The 17,998-nt window shown below is 40.5% G+C and overlaps 2 protein-coding genes across 2 annotated transcripts in view; one reads left to right on the forward strand and one right to left on the reverse strand.

Annotated features, from left to right (window-relative positions):
- ASB3 (ankyrin repeat and SOCS box containing 3) overlaps window positions 1-17,903 on the reverse strand; it is a 31,719-nt gene extending 13,816 nt beyond the window's left edge. Inside the window, exon 1 of the mRNA XM_049799437.1 lies at window positions 17,287-17,903. The gene's annotated coding sequence lies outside the window, so the exon portion shown is untranslated. The remainder of the gene's footprint in view (window positions 1-17,286) is intronic.
- CHAC2 (ChaC glutathione specific gamma-glutamylcyclotransferase 2) lies at window positions 43-14,967 on the forward strand. Its single transcript, XM_049799441.1, has 3 exons — window positions 43-212; window positions 7,573-7,608; window positions 10,985-14,967. Exons 1-3 carry the CDS (start codon window positions 78-80, stop codon window positions 11,366-11,368), a joined length of 555 nt encoding a protein of 184 aa, XP_049655398.1. The 5' UTR covers window positions 43-77; the 3' UTR covers window positions 11,369-14,967.
- Window positions 17,904-17,998: the final 95 nt, after the last annotated feature.

The following is a 17,998-nucleotide window of genomic DNA, read 5'->3' on the forward strand; positions in this document are numbered from 1 at the left end:
CCCCCGCCCCGGGGCCGCCCCGCCGGCAGAGTGCGCAGGCCCGCGGCCGCGCCGGGCCGCCCGGCAGTCGGTCAGCCATGTGGGTGTTCGGCTACGGCTCCCTCATCTGGAAGGTGGACTTCCCCTACGAGGAGAAGATGGTGGGGCGCATCCTGGGCTACAGCCGCCGCTTCTGGCAGGGCAGCACCGACCACCGCGGAGTGCCGGGCAAGGTGAGGGGAGGCGGGGCGCGGCGCGGCGCTCCCCGGGCGGCGGCGGCGGCGGGCCCGGCAGCGCGGCCCCTCACGGCGGCGGCGGCGGGGCGGGCCTCGGCCTCCCGGCGCGGCCACCTCCACCCCCGCTGCTCTTAACGGCTCGGCGGTGGGGAGCGGGCCGAGCCCCTGCCCCGCGGCCGAAGCGAACCGGCTTTCCTCCGGCCCCCGCTTGCGGCCGGGCACCGTCCGGGTGCCGAGGGCGCTTCCCCCGCTGCGGGGGGGGTGGGGACGGGGGGACGGACGGGGGACGGGACGACGACGACCCGGGAGAAAATGCCGGCGGTGGCCCTAACGCGGCCGGAGTCCGGCGGCTCGCAGTTAGCCGGCCTCCGCCGGGCTGCTGGGGGCTTCTCAGAAGTATGTCTCAGGAGCAACTGATGCTTTCTGGTGCCAGTCCTTCCAGTCGTCTTTTGCCAAGTACTGAGGTGGAGTACATCCACTTCGACTTAGTCTAACGTATTTCATCCTGGCAAGAAGAAGCATTTCCTGAAGTACAAGAATGCTTCTTCTTCTGTACTATCAATCAAAAAAACCCCCACCCATCAAACGACACCATGAACTTTGAAGAACGGTAACAAAAATAACCATTCGTCCATTTTAATAGCTCAAAAAATAACCGAGTTAGTTACGATAGACATTAAATAAATAACTAAGGGAAAATACCCCATTGTGGCTGTCAGGCTTTGAAGAGGAAGGCTAGTTAGTAACTCAAGGCCAGAAGCGTTGATCTGAGTACCTACCTCACTGTTTCTTTCAGCTTTTTTTACTTTCAGATAAAAAGTTGTGGAGGAAGAAACAGTTACTGTTTGGAAAAGGGGAAAAAAAAAAAGCCACCAAGAAAAAGAAACTAAAATTTCAGAAGTGAGCATTTCCCATTTCATGCAAACAGACATATTTTTTAAGCCACAGGAGTGAGAATAATAGAGTCTTGCTCTGCTTTGAAAGCCTGTACCACCCTCCCCATAGAAGGGCTACCACCCTTATATAATTCTAAATAGCTCAACAAATATTAAAGAAACAATAGGTTACAGAAGCACCCAGCAAGTTAGATGAATGACTTGGATGTGGCAGGACTGTTATTTACGGCTGCAGATGCTGCTCACAATTTAGTCATCAGAAATGCAAACTTATCATAAATGTAAATAAACTGATACATGCATACAGCTCTCTAACAACTTACCTACTTTTAATGCTGGTTTTGTCTCATGAAAGTATGTTTTCCTGATGCTCCCTAAAGCAGTCGTCTAACCTGCACCCTGGTAACTCCACTCTAAAACTGGAATACGGCTTTAAAAGAGCTCCTCCAGAAAAGGCATAAGGATTCTTCTTAAAAATAAAACACAACATGCTACCTGTGGCATGGAAGAAATTTTCATCTCTAGTTCTGAATAGCTCTAGTTAGAACCTCAAACACCAGAAAATAACTTTCACAGTGCTTAAAGATAATACAAACCCCACCCTTGCATTTACTTTTCTGCAAGGCATATCACCCTGCTTCAGGTACTAGCACAAGTTGGGCATTTAGTATTTAAAAAAACTCCAAAGTTTACTGCAAAGAAACAAATCATATGAAAGCGCCCTTGGCAGGCATGTTTTTCAGGTTGGAGCAGTGCTGTGCAAATGCAGCTGTCCCAGTTCTGAACTTGAGCCGCAAAATGCTTTGCCACGTTGCTTTTAAGATCGAGTTGAAAGCCTCGCTTTGTCACCCAGCTTACATGCTGTCATACAGACAATTCCTGTCTCCAAACCTGCCCTGCTCTCTGCTACCACCTCACCTTGCTGGAGAGATGCAGCATGCCCTGCGGCTTGGTGACGTCTGCGGAATGGACAGCTATAGTTTGCTTTCTCAGTGGGAACACTAATTTCTCATCTACCAGTCATTCCTTTTCAAAGATTATGTTTGGATGAGCATTAGGAAATTTCTATTCTTCTCTTGAATTTGGATGAATTGAAAAGCCCGTGCAAAAGTTGTTAAGGTGTGGCATAAAAGAGTGTGATCCTATCAGCATCCCCTATTTAGGAAACCAGGCTTTAAAAAAGAATAATAATTAAAAAAAAACTTCATTAGTCAGAGAAGGTCTTGCTCTTGGGGCTTCAGAAAGGAATAAAACCTCCACCAGCCAGTTTTTCTTCCTTCTTGCAAGTATCCTTGGTGACCTCATTGCATTATCTTCTGCTGGGCTAGCTGACATTCAGGGGAGTACTCGGAGTGACTGTCTGTGCAGATATTGGAAATTTTGCAAAATGGCTACGCCAGGTTGCTACCCGCTAGCATATACTTGGTTCCAAGAAGCTTAGACATTCATATTTCTGCCCCAGTCAAGATCATATGCAGAACCATCACCTGCAGGCATACAGAGCCTTAAAACAACCAAAAAGCTGCCCCCATATCCCCATGCTTTGTTCTCCTTCTATTTAGATGCTTGTTTGGACAGACTGAGGGCACAGGTCATTAGTTACGTGGACCCGTGTCGTGGTTTAACCCCAGCCAGCAACTAAGTACCACGCAGCCGCTCACTCACTTCCCCCATCCAGTGGGATGGGGGAGAAAATCGGGAAAAAAAAAAGTAAAACTTCTGGGTTGAGATAAGAACGGTTTAATAGAACAGAAAAGAAACTATAATGATAACGATAACACTAATAAAATGACAACAGTAGTAATAAAAGGATTGGAATGTACAAATGATGCACAGGGCAATAGCTCACCACCCGCCGACCGACACCCCGCCAGTCCCCAAGCCGTGATTCCCTGCCCCCCCCCCCCACTTCCCAGTTCCTAAACTAGATGGGACGTCCCATGGTATGGAATACACCATTGGCCAGTTTGGGTCAGGTGCCTTGGTTGTGTCCTGTGCCAACTTCTTGTGCCCTGGCTGGCCATGAGAAGCTGAAAAATCCTTGACTGTAGTCTAAACAATACTGAGCAACAACTGGAAACATCAGTGTTATCAACATTCTTCGCATGCTGAACTCAAAACATAGCACTGTATCAGCTACTAGGAAGACAGTTAGCTCTATCCCAGCTGAAACCAGGACAACCCGTTAATGCCTTTTACGTTTTATATAAAACACTTGGCATTAACAAAATACACTTTCTCAGCATCAACAAGTTAATGCCTTTTTGTATTCCTGTAGTCCCGAGTTGTTACTCCTGCTTGCAAGGCAAAAAGGCTTCCTGAGCGTACACTGAGAAAACACACAGCTGGGACATCCCATTTCACCAGGCCAAGTGCTCTCTGCTATAAAATCTTTACAATCCTTGACATGAGAGATGAATTACATCTCTTGTGGGTGAGCTACAAGTGAAACTGGTCCTTCAGTACTAACAAATTTTAAAGAACAGCAATAAAATAGTAGCCAACAAGTTAAAAAAACCTCTTCTGAAAACACTCATTGCTCCAGCATTCCACACTCAGCACAAGAAAAACACAGAGAGCATTTTTATGTACAGTGGCTGCAAGCTTTTAGTACAAAACTCAGTTGACCTTGTAATCATACTTTGAACCACTCAACTCTTACTGTAATAAGGTGGTTAATTAGTTATAAAGTGATGTTTAATCATAGAGCCATATTTTATAGTTTACAGGATGTTAAATTGGAAAAAGCTTTGCTAGAACAGATTAAAAATGCAAAAAAAGGAATAAACATTTTTTGAAAAATATACAGCAACTTATACATTAGCTGTATTTAAAAATAAGATTTTCAGAGTATTATTCCAAATAGTACACTAAAGCAGCTTGAATTTTACCAGGCAATAACAGTGTTCCCTGAAAAAAAATGCTATTGGCTTAGAAAGACCTCAATAAGTAACAAAAATGTTTTCATAAATGGCAAACTCAAATTTCTTAGTGCGAGCTTCAGAAAAAATGGCATCAGAAATGCAAACCTGCATGATTCACATAAACCTTCTCAAACGTTAGTCTGGGGGTTTGGTTTTGCCTGGAACAGCACAGAAGTGTAAATGCGTTCAAGGGTTGAAGCCATTATTATCACAATATGGTTTGAACGAAACTAATAGCTTGCTGCTGCAAGTGAAGTTTGGCTTCCTCTCCTTACAATCCTCCTCCCTCCCAGCTTTGGACCACTTGCTTTAGCCGCTCTCCTCAATCAGGCACCGGCACTCACTTGACTGCACAGCATACTGACAGGCCTGACATCTGGGGAATCTCAGTTCTGGCTCTGCCAGAGACCATCTTTGTTCCTAGCTCTCTGATGTGCTTAGAAAAAAAAAGCTGGGGGAACTTGATGTCATGATTAATCTAGCTCCAGCTGTCTCCCATCAGACAGTGCCCAACCAGAAAACGCTTGAAATAGAATTACTGGGTCAGCTTAAGGTTAAATCGTTTTAAGATAATGATGGGCTTTTAGTTTGTTAAAAGTGAAATGGAAAAAAGGAGGCTGGACTAAAGGATCTCCAGAGGTGCCTTCCCACATCCACAATTCCCTGATTTACCCTGGTGGTTTCTTCCCATGGGACGGCTGCCAGTGAGGGGGCCATAGGGGAGAGGACAGATAGATAAGCTCCTGTTATGCCGTAAGGAGCCACAGGAAAAGGAAGTAGAAAAGGCTACGCTTTCTTTAAATAAACTTGTGCTTTTAAAGAAACCATTTTAAATTACTGTATTCCTTATAGCAAACTTCCACCTCCCTTTCTGAAAAAATTTAAGAGGTAATCAAGGTAAAATTATTTCTAAGGTCACACTTCCTTTTATTCCATCTTACTTTCATGTCCAGATGCAAAAATTAATTGATTCCTCTATTATTAAATATTTAGTAATTTTAATAGCTGAAGAGTTTATGGTACCACTGAAAACCATTTAAGAGTGGAAGATCTTATTTCAGTTTACCCCACTATTTCATAGCACACCTCAGCTAGACCTCAGGACTGTCCTGAGGAACTTTATTTCCACACAGATAGACAAAGCCCCCAAGCCAGGAGAACATCATAGACTCTAGTGCACACTCTGCACCAGTAAAACCTAGAAGATCCTCCCGTCACATGCATTCTAAGACAGGAGTACGTTTGGGAGCTCTAGCATACAGTACAATTGAGGGCCTTAAGTGAAATGCAATGCTAAGAGCTGACACAACGGGTATTTAATTTTCCACAATGGCTTCCCTTCCGATTCAGAGGGTGATGGCCCTTAGCTCTACAGATGCCTTAGAAAATTCCTGCATGGCTGCAGAGCACACTGCTGCTCCAGTGTGATCCAATGCAAGGTTGGCTTTGTCAGCCTTCCTGGCAGCAGGCTGCACAGGACCGACACAAATCCCTCAAAGACACCTGCTTTAGGAGATCACTGAAGTTTGCCCTTGCCAGTACTCCCTGGGCACAACAAAGGTGGTTTTGGTTTATATAATATAGCTGGTCATTCATAGATGTGTTATTTTCTTTACTTAGCTAGCAGAGGTAATACCCATGGTTCCTTAGTGGTGTTTGGTTTAGGTAGATCCATGCAAGACAAGGGGTCTGCAAACCAGTAGAATAAGTATCCTGTCCTTCCCTAGACAAACAGATTGTTCTTCCATCACACAACCAATCTGAAGATTAAGTACTCTTCAGTACTGCACTTTCATTTAATATTTAGGCTTCAGGTGCAGACATTCCTGATAATAAAGAGGAAGTTGTTTCCACCACAGAATGTCTCTTTAATCCATAATTTACAAAATCTTAGTGACCAGTATTGAGTGCACAAGTCATGGGAGTATTAATGGCTATGAAAAAAACTTCCCAGAAGGGACACCTAAGTTATCTTGATTAATCATGGTAACAGACCTGTTTCCCCTCAGTACTCAAACAGTAATCATTTAGTGTTCATTTAGTTTTGTTGCCTTATTTTATCAATCACATCAAGAATAGATGGCTGATGCTGGGAGAGAACTGGCATAAAAATGAAAAAATGCATGTCAGAGCATATAAATAGCCTTTAAGATTATAAAAGATCTGACACCAAATAAGCAATATCTACACTTGATGGTATCTATGAAGTGCTCTGCAAAAACTAGATTTCATATTTGGCTTGTTACCAAAAGAACACGTGGCTTGCCAATGACTCGGTGTAGGAGAAAACCCTACACTGTTACTGTGTGAGAGAGACAAACACAGGTACAGACGTACCAAACAGAAGAGCACAGACGTATCAATGAAACCATTAGTCATGAGTCATAAAAAGACTGAGATATGGTAGCCCGAGACTGAAAGTTACCTAAGACTAAATGAAAGGCATGCATCCAAGTACATCAAGTTCAGATAACTTTGCAACTCCTAAGAGACTGAATTTCTATCCTACGCTAGAATTGAATGAATGCTAGTATCTCTGCTTTCCCTTACCTTTAACCAAAGGCTGATTGGATACCAAAATTAGCAATTTTAAACTATAGATGTAGTTCTCCATAGGGTTTTATGTTTTAAAATTTTATTCTCCAGGTTATACAACAAGTTTCAACAATTTTCTTTTCAGTATTTACAAACTGGCTTCTTACTCTTCCTGCAAGAAGTAACTCATTGGAAAAATAAGCCATTACCAAGGTACCCTCCATCTGTCCAGTAAGGAAGAATGAGCTGGGAGGGGGGAAAAGAAGGGGAAAACAGTCTTTTGCACAATAAACTTGTTTTTTCAACTTTAAATAACATGGTGCTTACTAAAAATTACTAGCAGATTTCTTTGTTCAAAAACATCTGATTAGCTAGGAGCTGTTAAACCTAGGAGTTGCCATGTGTCATAGTGTGAAATTAACATCTTCTAGAATCCAGTTAGTGCAAACCAAACCAGAAGTGGTAATATCTTGCTTAGTTCTATGCAAGCTAGATTTCTGTGTTACAATATTTTCCATGCCTGTGTATAAACTTCTTGAATACAAGTGAGAAGGTTCACCTTTTTGTCAGTCCAGAGATAAAAAAATTGCATAGTACTGTAGAGAAGCAACATGACTGAGGAAGGTGTGCTCCTTGAGGATAGTTTTATATTAATGAATTATTGTCACCATTTTAAAGAGGAATAGAATTGACTCTGGACAGCACATACAAAACAAGGACATTCAAAACCTCCCCGTTTATGACTGCCCTTAGTTTAACTTGTTGCAGACACTTTCCACTCAGAATTTAACATTTTATTTATCACCATTTATCTAATACAGATCAAAAGCTATTCTTAGAAAATACTTATACTGGATGTCAAAGAAATAGACCTTATTGGGATTGTCCTGGACTAGTTCTCTGACCCTTTCATTACTTTTCATTGGTTTTTTTCTTGTTTTGTTTTGGTTTTGCTCATGATTTAAGCTAAAAGCCTCTAACTATGACTTTTTAAAATTTTAGCCTGGAAGAGTTGTGACTCTGGTTGAAGATCCTGAGGTAGAGTACTCCTGTTCTGTCTCTGTAGTGTACAGAATGTCTTGTTGCATTCTCAGCCTGTGTAGTAAGTCTCTTAATTTTTGCTTCTCTACAAGCAAGTAATTGAGTTATCTTTAGTGCAATGAAAAGTTCTCTCAAAATTTCTTGGAGTTACACCAATGACTCTTGATTGTTTCAAATCAATCAAAACTAAGAAACTGGAAGTAGTTCGGGTCTGTTATTACCAAAGGTATATTTTAAAGTACTTTACAGAATAGTCATTTCAGCTGTCCTGTTATAAGATGCAGAAATTTACCTTCAGCATATGTATAGTGCTGATGATATGCCAATAGCAGTCCCCAGATGTTGTGTCAGAACTGTAATCTTGCCCTCCCAAAATAAAAACTGAAACAAATCAAGATTACACTGCAGTGATAAAAAAGGAGATACCCTTCCTTTATTTTTTGCTACACGGATAAAAAGCTGAAGGAATTAAATGCCACAACTGTCCTTTTGGTTTCTATGTAATACTGTGAAATTAGCTTCTGTTCAGAGAAAATGGTCATTAGCCCAAGTCTACCATTCTTACTTTCTTTGGACCTTTTCCCTAGATCTCACTCAGACACCACAATGGAAGTGTTTGCAAGGGGAGTGCCTGGGCTGGGGAGGGAGGGGAGATGAAACAAGGCCTAGGCTTACAGTCATGTAAGCTGTAGGAAAATCAAGATTTTTCTGCTTATAAAAGTACTTAGAATTACATTTTACCCAGTTCTAATTCTGTTTGATAGTAAAGAAGCTATCTTATAACTACCTGCAATGTTTTTTAGGGATCTTACCCACTAGAGAGCTCTTGGTTAGACTGCTCACCAGCTAGGACAAAAGCCGTGAGCTAGGCTGGGGAAGGCCAGGGGTGGCTATTGCAGGATATCCCTTGGATGGGATTGCTTTCCCACTCCCTGCTGATCCTCCAGGCACCCCCGCATCCCGCAGTGTGCCCTATTCTGGCACCCTGCTGGGGACAGCTGGGATGGTCGTGTCTATCCAGCTTCACACTGCTCCAGGAGAGGGAATCCCTGTGGGTACTATTGCCTCCAGAGGGGCAGGAGGGAAGGAAGGATGGCATGGAAGCAGAGGGAGAGCAAGGCCACAAGACACCAGGCCATAACACACAGAGGATGGGTATTTTGGTAGTAGTTAAGTTTTTATTTACAGTTGCTTATCTATACAATTATGATACTGCTGTCTTACCTATCTGTTTTCCTGAAATAGCAGCCACAAAGAGAGGTAAGTTTAGCAATAATCAAAAACTTCCAACTGTTTTTTGCAGTTAGCAAAACCAGCAAAATGCAATGCACCATCTCTCATTGTGATTTTCTGTACCTTACTAGTAAGGGTTTTTTTCACATTACCATACTGCTGGGTACCATTATGTTACATAGACTCCTATATAGACAAAGAATACTTATGTTTGTTGTCACTCAGTTTGTATTGTTAAGCAAACTTATTTGTTACCATAGAAACTTTTTTCTCCTTAGCAAGCCAGTTTTGTTTGGTTGGGTTTTTTCCCTTTTCTCCAGAATCTGGTGTGGCCAGATAATCACACTTTACACATAAATATCAAATGATATCACTAGTCATTTGCTTTAATTTCAGTTACTCATTCTGCAGTTTAAAAAGGTAACCTTATTTTGAAGATATTTTAGCAGACTACAGCAATTATTCCCCTGCACGCAGTGGTGGTACTTTTACTAGCAACACCAGCTCTCAGCTCTGTGCTAGCCTGTGTGTACTTTTTCACTAGTGATACACATAGTGCAGCTTAGAAACCTCTAGTTTAGAGAGTTATTTTTACTTGCTCCATCTGAATTTCTTTGCCAGTTAAGAGGAAGTCACACAGAAAAAGAACATCATACTCCTTGTCAGATTTCTGGATTGTAATTTTCCATCATCCGAAATAGGAATCCTCTACACTGAAAACTAAATGAGTTAACAAGCAGTAGCACTTAAAAGTGTTTGCTTTAAATCCCTGTCTCCACCACAGCCATATATAGTTTCCTATCAACACCGAAGTAGGTCTGAATAGCAGATTTAACTCCAAGAGAGTAACATGCGTAGAGGAGGCTGTTTTTAAAGCTAACACATTTCCTGCACGCAGCTGGAGTGAACCTGCATCCCAGATGGCTAAGGTAAAGTGAGGAACCCATTTCTGGACTCATTAGTGCTGTTCCTGGCCACAGCACATCAAATGCTGTAACCATCTACAAAGGATGCAATAGAAAAGGACTCCTGATTTTTCTAATAAAATGCCTTTGACCAACATATAGTCTGACTGCAAAATTCAACATTCATGAATTGACACCACCACCCCAGCACTGTCTGATATCATAACAAAATAGTAAGATCCAGTTTTAGGGGGGAAAAACCAAAACGTTACTTGCTTTATCATCATATACTGTAGCATTGATAACGTGTACCTACTTAGCTGCAGGAAGAATCAACATTGATGTTGCAGCAGACAAAAGAGTCTACCATTTATTTTAAAACAGCACTTCTAAGAAACAATATGTAGCCTTTAGTGGAAAACAGACCATCATCATTTTTCTAAGCTACTTCAAAACAAAAACCCATGCAAATCAATCCCTACACAGATCTTGCTGATTTGTTTATAAAAACTTGGTAAGGGAGTATAACCAATTCACACCACAGTTAAATACTTTTTGAGAGATGTTAACTGTGAAGAGGATGAAGAAATACTCAGGTTCTCAAAGGTGGTAATGAAATTTATCCTAACAGTGTTTCCTGAGGTGCTGGATATGCCATGTTTATTTGTGCAAAATGAAGGTTCATCTCTCAGGTTTTTTTTCTTCTCTGATTCAGTTTCAGTGCGGTAACATTACCACACTCAGCCCTCCAAGTACATGTAACAGATGTGACACCGGGAACCTTAGAAACAAAACTGCAACTAAACAGAGAAAGAACCTTATGAAAATTACTTTGAATTTGGCATGTTTAAAATTTTAATTTTCAGTTACAAATTTTATGAGGTCAGAAGGATACTTTGTATCCTTTTTGCCAGCTCCTTAGTTGCCCATGCCAAGGCTATTTACTACTTCAAACTTAATTGCAACAAGAAATTGTTTTGTAAGAAAGGCCTCAGCATTAGCAAGAAAGTGGATGATCAATCAGCATAATAACCATTTTGACTGAAGATTTCCTAAATAAAACAACCCTTTTAATTTGGGACTCCTACAAACATTGCGAGAAATAGCTATAAAAAGACTAAAAATTGAAGACTTTTTTTTTAAGGGAGTTTTGTCTAAATACAATAGAAATAAATTAATTTGTGAGTATCTTTATGAACACTGCTTGGATTTTCTTTTCTTATGTCCTTCAACAGGGGTGTGTATGGGGTGTTGCTTACAGATTGCCAGCTGGACAAGAATGTGAAGTAAAGGCATACCTGGACTTCAGAGAGAAGGGAGGCTACAGGACTACAACTGTCATTTTCTATCCAAAAGACTCGTCAATAAAACCGTTTGATGTATTGCTATACATTGGAACTTGTGACAACCCTAACTACCTTGGTCCAGCACCTCTAGAAGAAATTGCTGAACAGATTTTTAATGCAGTTGGTCCTAGTGGAAGAAACACAGAATACCTGTTTGAACTCGCTAATTCTATCAGAAATCTCGTACCAGAAGACGTAGATGAGCATCTCTTCTCCTTAGAGAAACTAGTAAAGGAACTCTTGGAAAAGCATCAAAACCTAAATTGTCTATAAAATAACTTCTTACTTTTAATGATCTTGCTTCATCTTCAGAGGAATGGTTGCATTGCACAATGGGTATATGACTTAGAAGCATGTTTCTCTGTACTATGATATCTTATTTATTTTAATACTGCATTCAAAATAGTAGTCTACTGTTACAAAAATCATTCTTTCAGGAGTCTATAGAAAGAGGAGCAGGGGAAGTGTTTTAGGTTTGAACTTGGTGAAGCGGGTTTTTACCCAAAGACTACATCTTTATGAAAATCTCAAGAGAAACACTTAACCTTCTCTATCTTTGAAGACTTTTTTTTAATTATTATTATTTCAGGTGTAAAATAAATCCTTATAATATTTTAAGATCAAAATCTGCATTCAAATACAACTCGTATTGATTTAAGTGATAGTTCTTTCCGATTCAAGACCACAAGCGTGGAGCTCAGTGCAGCTAGAGAGAGAAATGTTAAATAGTTGTAAATTGCATAGTAAATGCATAGTAGAATATTTATATCATCAACATTCAGCTTCACCAAAATTAAATTATTCCACTGAATTAGTCATCCTACCCTTTATATCTTAGTTTGTCCTTAAACACAGAGGATAAACCGTTTCATTGTCAAGGAAGTAATTCCCTCCCTTGGCTTATTATGTCAGACCCCTGAAAACCAAAGCACAGGGTACTTTGACATGAAGAAGCCGTAACATATCAGTGCCTCATTTTATTTTTTAATACAAAGAGTAAAGCCAAAATGTTAAAATTAACTGAGAGCATGACTTGAAGTCACAACACAGCAAGAATGTTGAGAAACTTTCATCTTTGTTATCTGCCTTTAGATGCTGTTGTAACCCCACCTCTTAAAAAATTCACCAATCTCTGAGGATAGGTTTTAAGCCAGTAATTTTCAACCACTGTTTCAGGGATCCATGGACAAAAGATAATTATGAAAGGAACCCTCTTTTCAGTAAACTTGTGTGTTGTATGGACATCCAAACAAAAAGCATTAGAAAGCCACCAGTTCAGGCTAGTAGGCTTACTTTATGCAAAACATCAGCAAATGGAGTTTCCATCACAACAAGGACTCGTCTTGCTTCTCAAAAATTTGAGTTATTTTTGTTAACTTGTAACAAATTATATTTTTCTATGTTAATATATGAAAGGTCCTGTTTTAAACACCATGTAATGTCACATTTTGTCATACAGAGAATGTATAAGTGTTTAATGGTAGCTTGGAAGCCTATATTTTGTGTCAGCAATTGCAAAACCCATATGTTTCTACTATACAGGTTGTCCCTTTCTCTTCTTTACATTTTTCTGTTTTATGTTTGTAATTGCTTGAAAATATCAGGGTTATCAAAATAACAAGCTGCTATTATTTTACCTGGCCACCTACAAAAGCCAACAAGAACATAAATAAATGTTAATAGAAAGCATTTGAGAAAGACAGCTAGATGAGTAGAAAATAGGATATTAAAATTCAAACCTAAATTCAAGTTAATTAGACCACTTAAAAATATTTAACCAAGAAAGCTGTATTTTTTACATACCAGACTATAATTTTAGTGTGCCTCTGGCATCTCTCAAGCATTGATTCATTGGCGGGGGGGGGGGGGGGGGGGCAGGAAAAAGAGTATTAGTTTTTAGAAGCTACTGCTTACTACTAATAGTTGAATGCCACTTGAGAGTGCATGACATGGTGTCACTTGATGGACGACTCTAAACTGCAAAAGCAAATTCCCTGATGATACTAACAAAATAATCATATGTACTGAGGCCCCATTTTTCCATTAGTACACATGAGTTACTTGCAAACTGATGGAATATCCTTCAAAGGTCTTGATTCTCTACTGCACTGTGCTGGCTTGAGATTGACGTAACTGAGTGGAAAAGCAACCCCAACCAATTCGGCTGTACAGCAGGATGGAAATATGATCCGGAACTTCCAGGTGTCTGTACGTAATGACAGTCATTAAGATGCCCAAAGCTGGAATTGAATGACTTCAAGCACCAAAGATGAACAGTGATAACCATCACTGAAATCAGCATTAATGAACCTGCTCCATTACACATGCATTTATTCACCTTGACTTAAAGCCTAAGTCTTAAGTGTTACTGGATACTTAACTGTTACTAAAAATGTTATGTATAATTTATTTCAAAAACACTGAAGTGTTGAAAAGAATAGTGCCCCCAAGAAAATCCAACCAACAACAGCACTTCCTTTCTTGTGCTTACTTCAGATTTAAGCAAGCTGTAGTACACTTAATACATGTACAATGGCATGTCCACTCTATGTGTTTTTTTAAAATTCTTCCCTCAAAGGCTTATCCTTGTTCCTTAAACAGGGCAGGGGATGCTTACACTCCCTAATGATCCAAAAATATCAGTGATGATTCCCTTTTAAAATTCTATTTAAGTACTGTGTTGGGGCATTGTAATTATGTATGGCTCTACATTTTATACCTTTAATTACATTCAGGACATTGTTGGTTCATTTGCTTTCCAGATTCATAAAACTTGCCATAATATCTGCAATTATATATTCCAGTTTGTGCATACAACTTCAATACAATAAAAACGCATCACACTTATGATGTTGGAGAAAGAAACTTCCAGAAGTGTTTTGTTTCTTTAAAGTGTATCCATATTAGGATGGACATCAATGTCTGTCTTAATTGCATCGTTATAAAACGCTGTTAGATCTAATGATGAAAACAAATATACAAGAGCAAGCTACTAGCATGCAGTCTTAACTTGTGCCAACATAGGAATTAGTTAAAGCACTGTAAATATATAATTGTAAATATATAGTTGTTCTTGCTGTGTGGGATTTGAGCCACAACTCTTCCTACAGCTTCAGTGACCAACAAAAGCCCAGTATGATTTCAGATCTGTTACTTGCCACAAAAAAAAAAATTAACATACACTTTTTATATGCCATATATGCTTTTTTTTTTTTTCCCCTACTGGTTAGAACCAAATCTAAATTTGTGACAAATTATTGAGATTTTAGGTATGGTTTCATTATATAACCACAAACACACACTAAGCTACCTCAGCTTGTTTCCAAACAGTGTTTAAGGAAACAATAATCATATCCATGTCATCAGATTTTACTCCCTGGGATGCACAGACTCAGATCACCAAGCAGTCAGCATGCACCTCTGTCCTGCCATGCATGAAGGAAGCAGTACATAGTAGTACGCAACAACAGCCTTCCCTGGTGTAAAATTTCTGAGGCCATTTGTAGGAAAAGGAACTTGCCTAGCAGCTGGTCAAGATACACCCTCCCTGTGATGCTGAAAGGAATTATCTTGGAGCAGTACATAAGCTGATAAATCTGTAAATTATTTTGGAGTCTTCCAAATAAAAGTGCTATATTAATTTAAGTTACAGGAGAAAAATGTAAGGTTTGTACAAAGACTGCAGCAAGGCAGTTTGATTTGATTGTGCTATAATTTGAATTAAAATAAAAAAAGCAGATACTAAAAAGTATCTTATGTAATATCTGATATTCCTTCATATGATCAATTAACCATTTGATAGTAAGTCATTAAATATGCAATCATCTTCTGTGAAGATATGAATCCATAACCTGAATATGCAACATTTTACTTATTTTTTTTGTCTAGCTTTGATAGTAAGTACAATTCATACCCATTTTGACTGCCACTGACAAAATTAATGTGTCATCTGACTTAATCATAAAACTTCTGTAAGCAGATTTGCATTTCTTAATGCAAGAAAACTCATGAACAAGGGAAATAAAAAAATTCTGTAATTACCAGATTCTTTGTAGCATCCCCAATTCTGTCTTTCCTTCTTCAACCATTTATCTGCTCCATATTTCCCATAGATGAGCAAACAACAAAGATCAGATGGGACTGGCCTAACCTGTTCTAATGTGGAAACTGTACTGCACCATTCAGGTATACGTGTATATATCCATACACACACACACAGAGAACCCTTGGAGTTCTTTTTTTTATACACATAAACTTTCATTTGCTTTTATCCATTGGTTAATGTTTAACAGCTTTGTGCACCAACTATTTGCCAAAGTTTGGAGGGTCACAGGTCTTTCCAAAACAAAACAAAGCTAACTGTCATGCCCTCACTACACAGAAAGAAGAATTATTAATGATTTCATTACTTTTGTATCACTACATCTTTATTCCCACTTTCATGCTCTCAAATTTCTTTTTTCACAAGGGTACATAAAGACCAGACTCTTTCTAGACTAGGCTTCTTTCTAGAAACTAGAATTTGATGAAAATTCTTCACAAAGGTAACTAAAGTGCAGTTCAGTTATGCAGAAGGATGCAATGCTTGGTAATTCTTAAAAATCACTTTAAAACTTTCAGTAAAACAGTTTTCACCACAAATGCAAGAATAACATTGTGTCATACTGCAGTTCTTTAACGACTGACAATAAAAGGAAAACATACAGTCTTAACAGAAGCTCTACAAGACTGAACATTTCAGGCAATTTTAAATGCACTTGCTTGCTCAAAATATGGATAACTTACCCCTTACAAGCAGAACGCACACACCCCCCCCCCAGACACACATTTTGAACACAGCTTACCCTTAAAAGTTAAAGCAACACAGTTTCAAAATTGATTGCAGCATCCCTGGTTAGTATTATATCACTATTTTATATCATTAATTCCTGAAGCTCATCATGTCACCAGTTGAACTCTGGTTTGTATCCCATCCCATCCCTTCTTTTTGGTATATGTCTGGATACTGGCTTTACTCAAACTGAGGAGCTGAGGTGTTCAAAAAAACCTGAACACTACAGCTCCCTCATCTGATCTATTCCTGTATGTCTGTTCTGTATAACAAAAAAGCTTACAAGGTGATCTTCCACTCTGTTCAGCCAAGCTACTGACTGGCAGAGGGGATGCAAACACACATCAGGATAGCAAGCTCCCAGCAGGGCCCTGTATCTTGACTTTCTACTATGCAAGTACATAATTGTCATCAGATTAGAAAGAGACCGTTTTTCAAGTAATTAGGCTTCTCTTAACAGTCTTCTGCAAAAGCTGGACATTGACTATATACTCACTTTGATTCCAACTTCACACTCCCTCAGCATTCTTAGATTAATTTCCCTGCTCCTCTAGCTTTTTATTCAAGTAGCTTCCCTTTAATTGTTGCCCTCCTTTGTCTCAAACAAATGTCTTGCCTGCATCTCTCTGGTCTTTTGCAGCTTAGGTCTCTTCTCTGCAGGTATTCTCCTGACACTTTCCTCTCATTGTGCATGTACTTGAGCTGGAAGAATTCTTCTCTCAGTACAGCTATATCTATTTTGGTACCAGTTTAACAGAAAAAAAAAAAATTACACCCTTAAGCAAGAAAATTAAGGTAGCAAAGCTCAAAAGTATTGACTAGACTTGATGCAGCCATTTATTGTTTTAAGTTCTCAACTATATTATCCCCATCTGGAAATTGTCCTTCTGATCTGGGCAAGAGTCAACCAAGGGATTTCAAACCCTATACTTAAACACTTTGGACTCAGCCAGTTTTGTCCAACGTAAACGTGGAAATGCAGGCACACGCATTGCTCTACTGGCAAAAGAGTGATAAAGAATGGCCTGAAACAAAACACCTTAAACCAAACCACCTGAATTTTTCCTGGTTATCACCTGCTTCCTTTGCCTTCATGTACTTCCCTCACTAAACATTTCAGTGCCCACTCTGCTCATCAGGGTTTATTAAGAATCACCATACGCTACCGAAACATTACCGCTATCTCCAAACATCACCCCATCACCAATTCCAAAGCAGATGGTAAACTCCCCCACTTTTCTCCCTCCTCCAGAGTCTCCACTTCATCCCAGCTGCATCTCAACTTATAGTACAGTTTTAATTGGAGATAAAAAGCAAGTGCTTCATTATATTTACTGCAATATTAAATGGTGTTGCTTACTTTTTTTTGTCTTCCAGACTTCTTCTATGCCACAGAAGTCTTGCTGGCAATACTCGATCAGTAAAAACTTGTGCAAAAAAAAAAAAAAAAAAAAGAGGAAAACAACACAACCTAGCCACAGAGGAACGTCAGCCCCACACACTCTGCCGATGTAAAAACCCCACGGTGACGATCACGGGTCCCGCCGAGCCCTCCAGCCCATCTCTGCCGCGCTGACCAGCAGCGGCAGGCCTGCAAGAGCGGGTGCTGGCTTTGCTGCAGCACTGCGTCAGGGCAGGGCCTCTTTTTTTGAGGTGAATTCCAGGGCCTTAGGTCCGGAGGAGCTACAGCAGAAGCAGGAATTTCCCGAAAAGCCCACGCTACGGCCGTTTATAAACCCGTTACAGAACTAGCGCGACTGCAGCCGTTACCCTCCGAGGGGCTTCTCAGCCAGCTGGGCGCCAACGGACAACACCCGCAGGGCGGCGGGGACCGTTGAAGCCCTCTCCGCCTCCACCGCAGCCGTTAACGAGCCCGCCGCCACACCCCCGCTTTAACGGGACGGGATGGGGCGGGAGTTTCCACACAGAAACGGCGGCTGCGCCCGCCCACCGCTCGCTCGGTCGCTCGCTCCCTCCCTCCCTCACTCACCGCCCGCCCGCCTGCCTGCCCGCCCGCCCGCTCGCCTTCCCGCCGCCGGCGGCTGCCCCGGATGTTGATGGGTCGCGCCCCG

The sequence above is a fragment of the Accipiter gentilis genome, chromosome 5 (genome assembly GCF_929443795.1).
Source record: "Accipiter gentilis chromosome 5, bAccGen1.1, whole genome shotgun sequence".
NCBI classification, from domain to species: domain Eukaryota; kingdom Metazoa; phylum Chordata; class Aves; order Accipitriformes; family Accipitridae; genus Astur; species Astur gentilis.

Bases quoted from the DNA above. Each gene is read 5' to 3' on its own strand.
- CHAC2 (XM_049799441.1), top strand. From the start codon at position 78: ATGTGGGTGTTCGGCTACGGCTCCCTCATCTGGAAGGTGGACTTCCCC. The intron at 213-7,572 runs GTGAGGGGAGGC...TTAAAATTTTAG, and splicing joins ACCGCGGAGTGCCGGGCAAG to CCTGGAAGAGTTGTGACTCT. The intron at 7,609-10,984 runs GTAGAGTACTCC...GTCCTTCAACAG, and splicing joins CTCTGGTTGAAGATCCTGAG to GGGTGTGTATGGGGTGTTGC.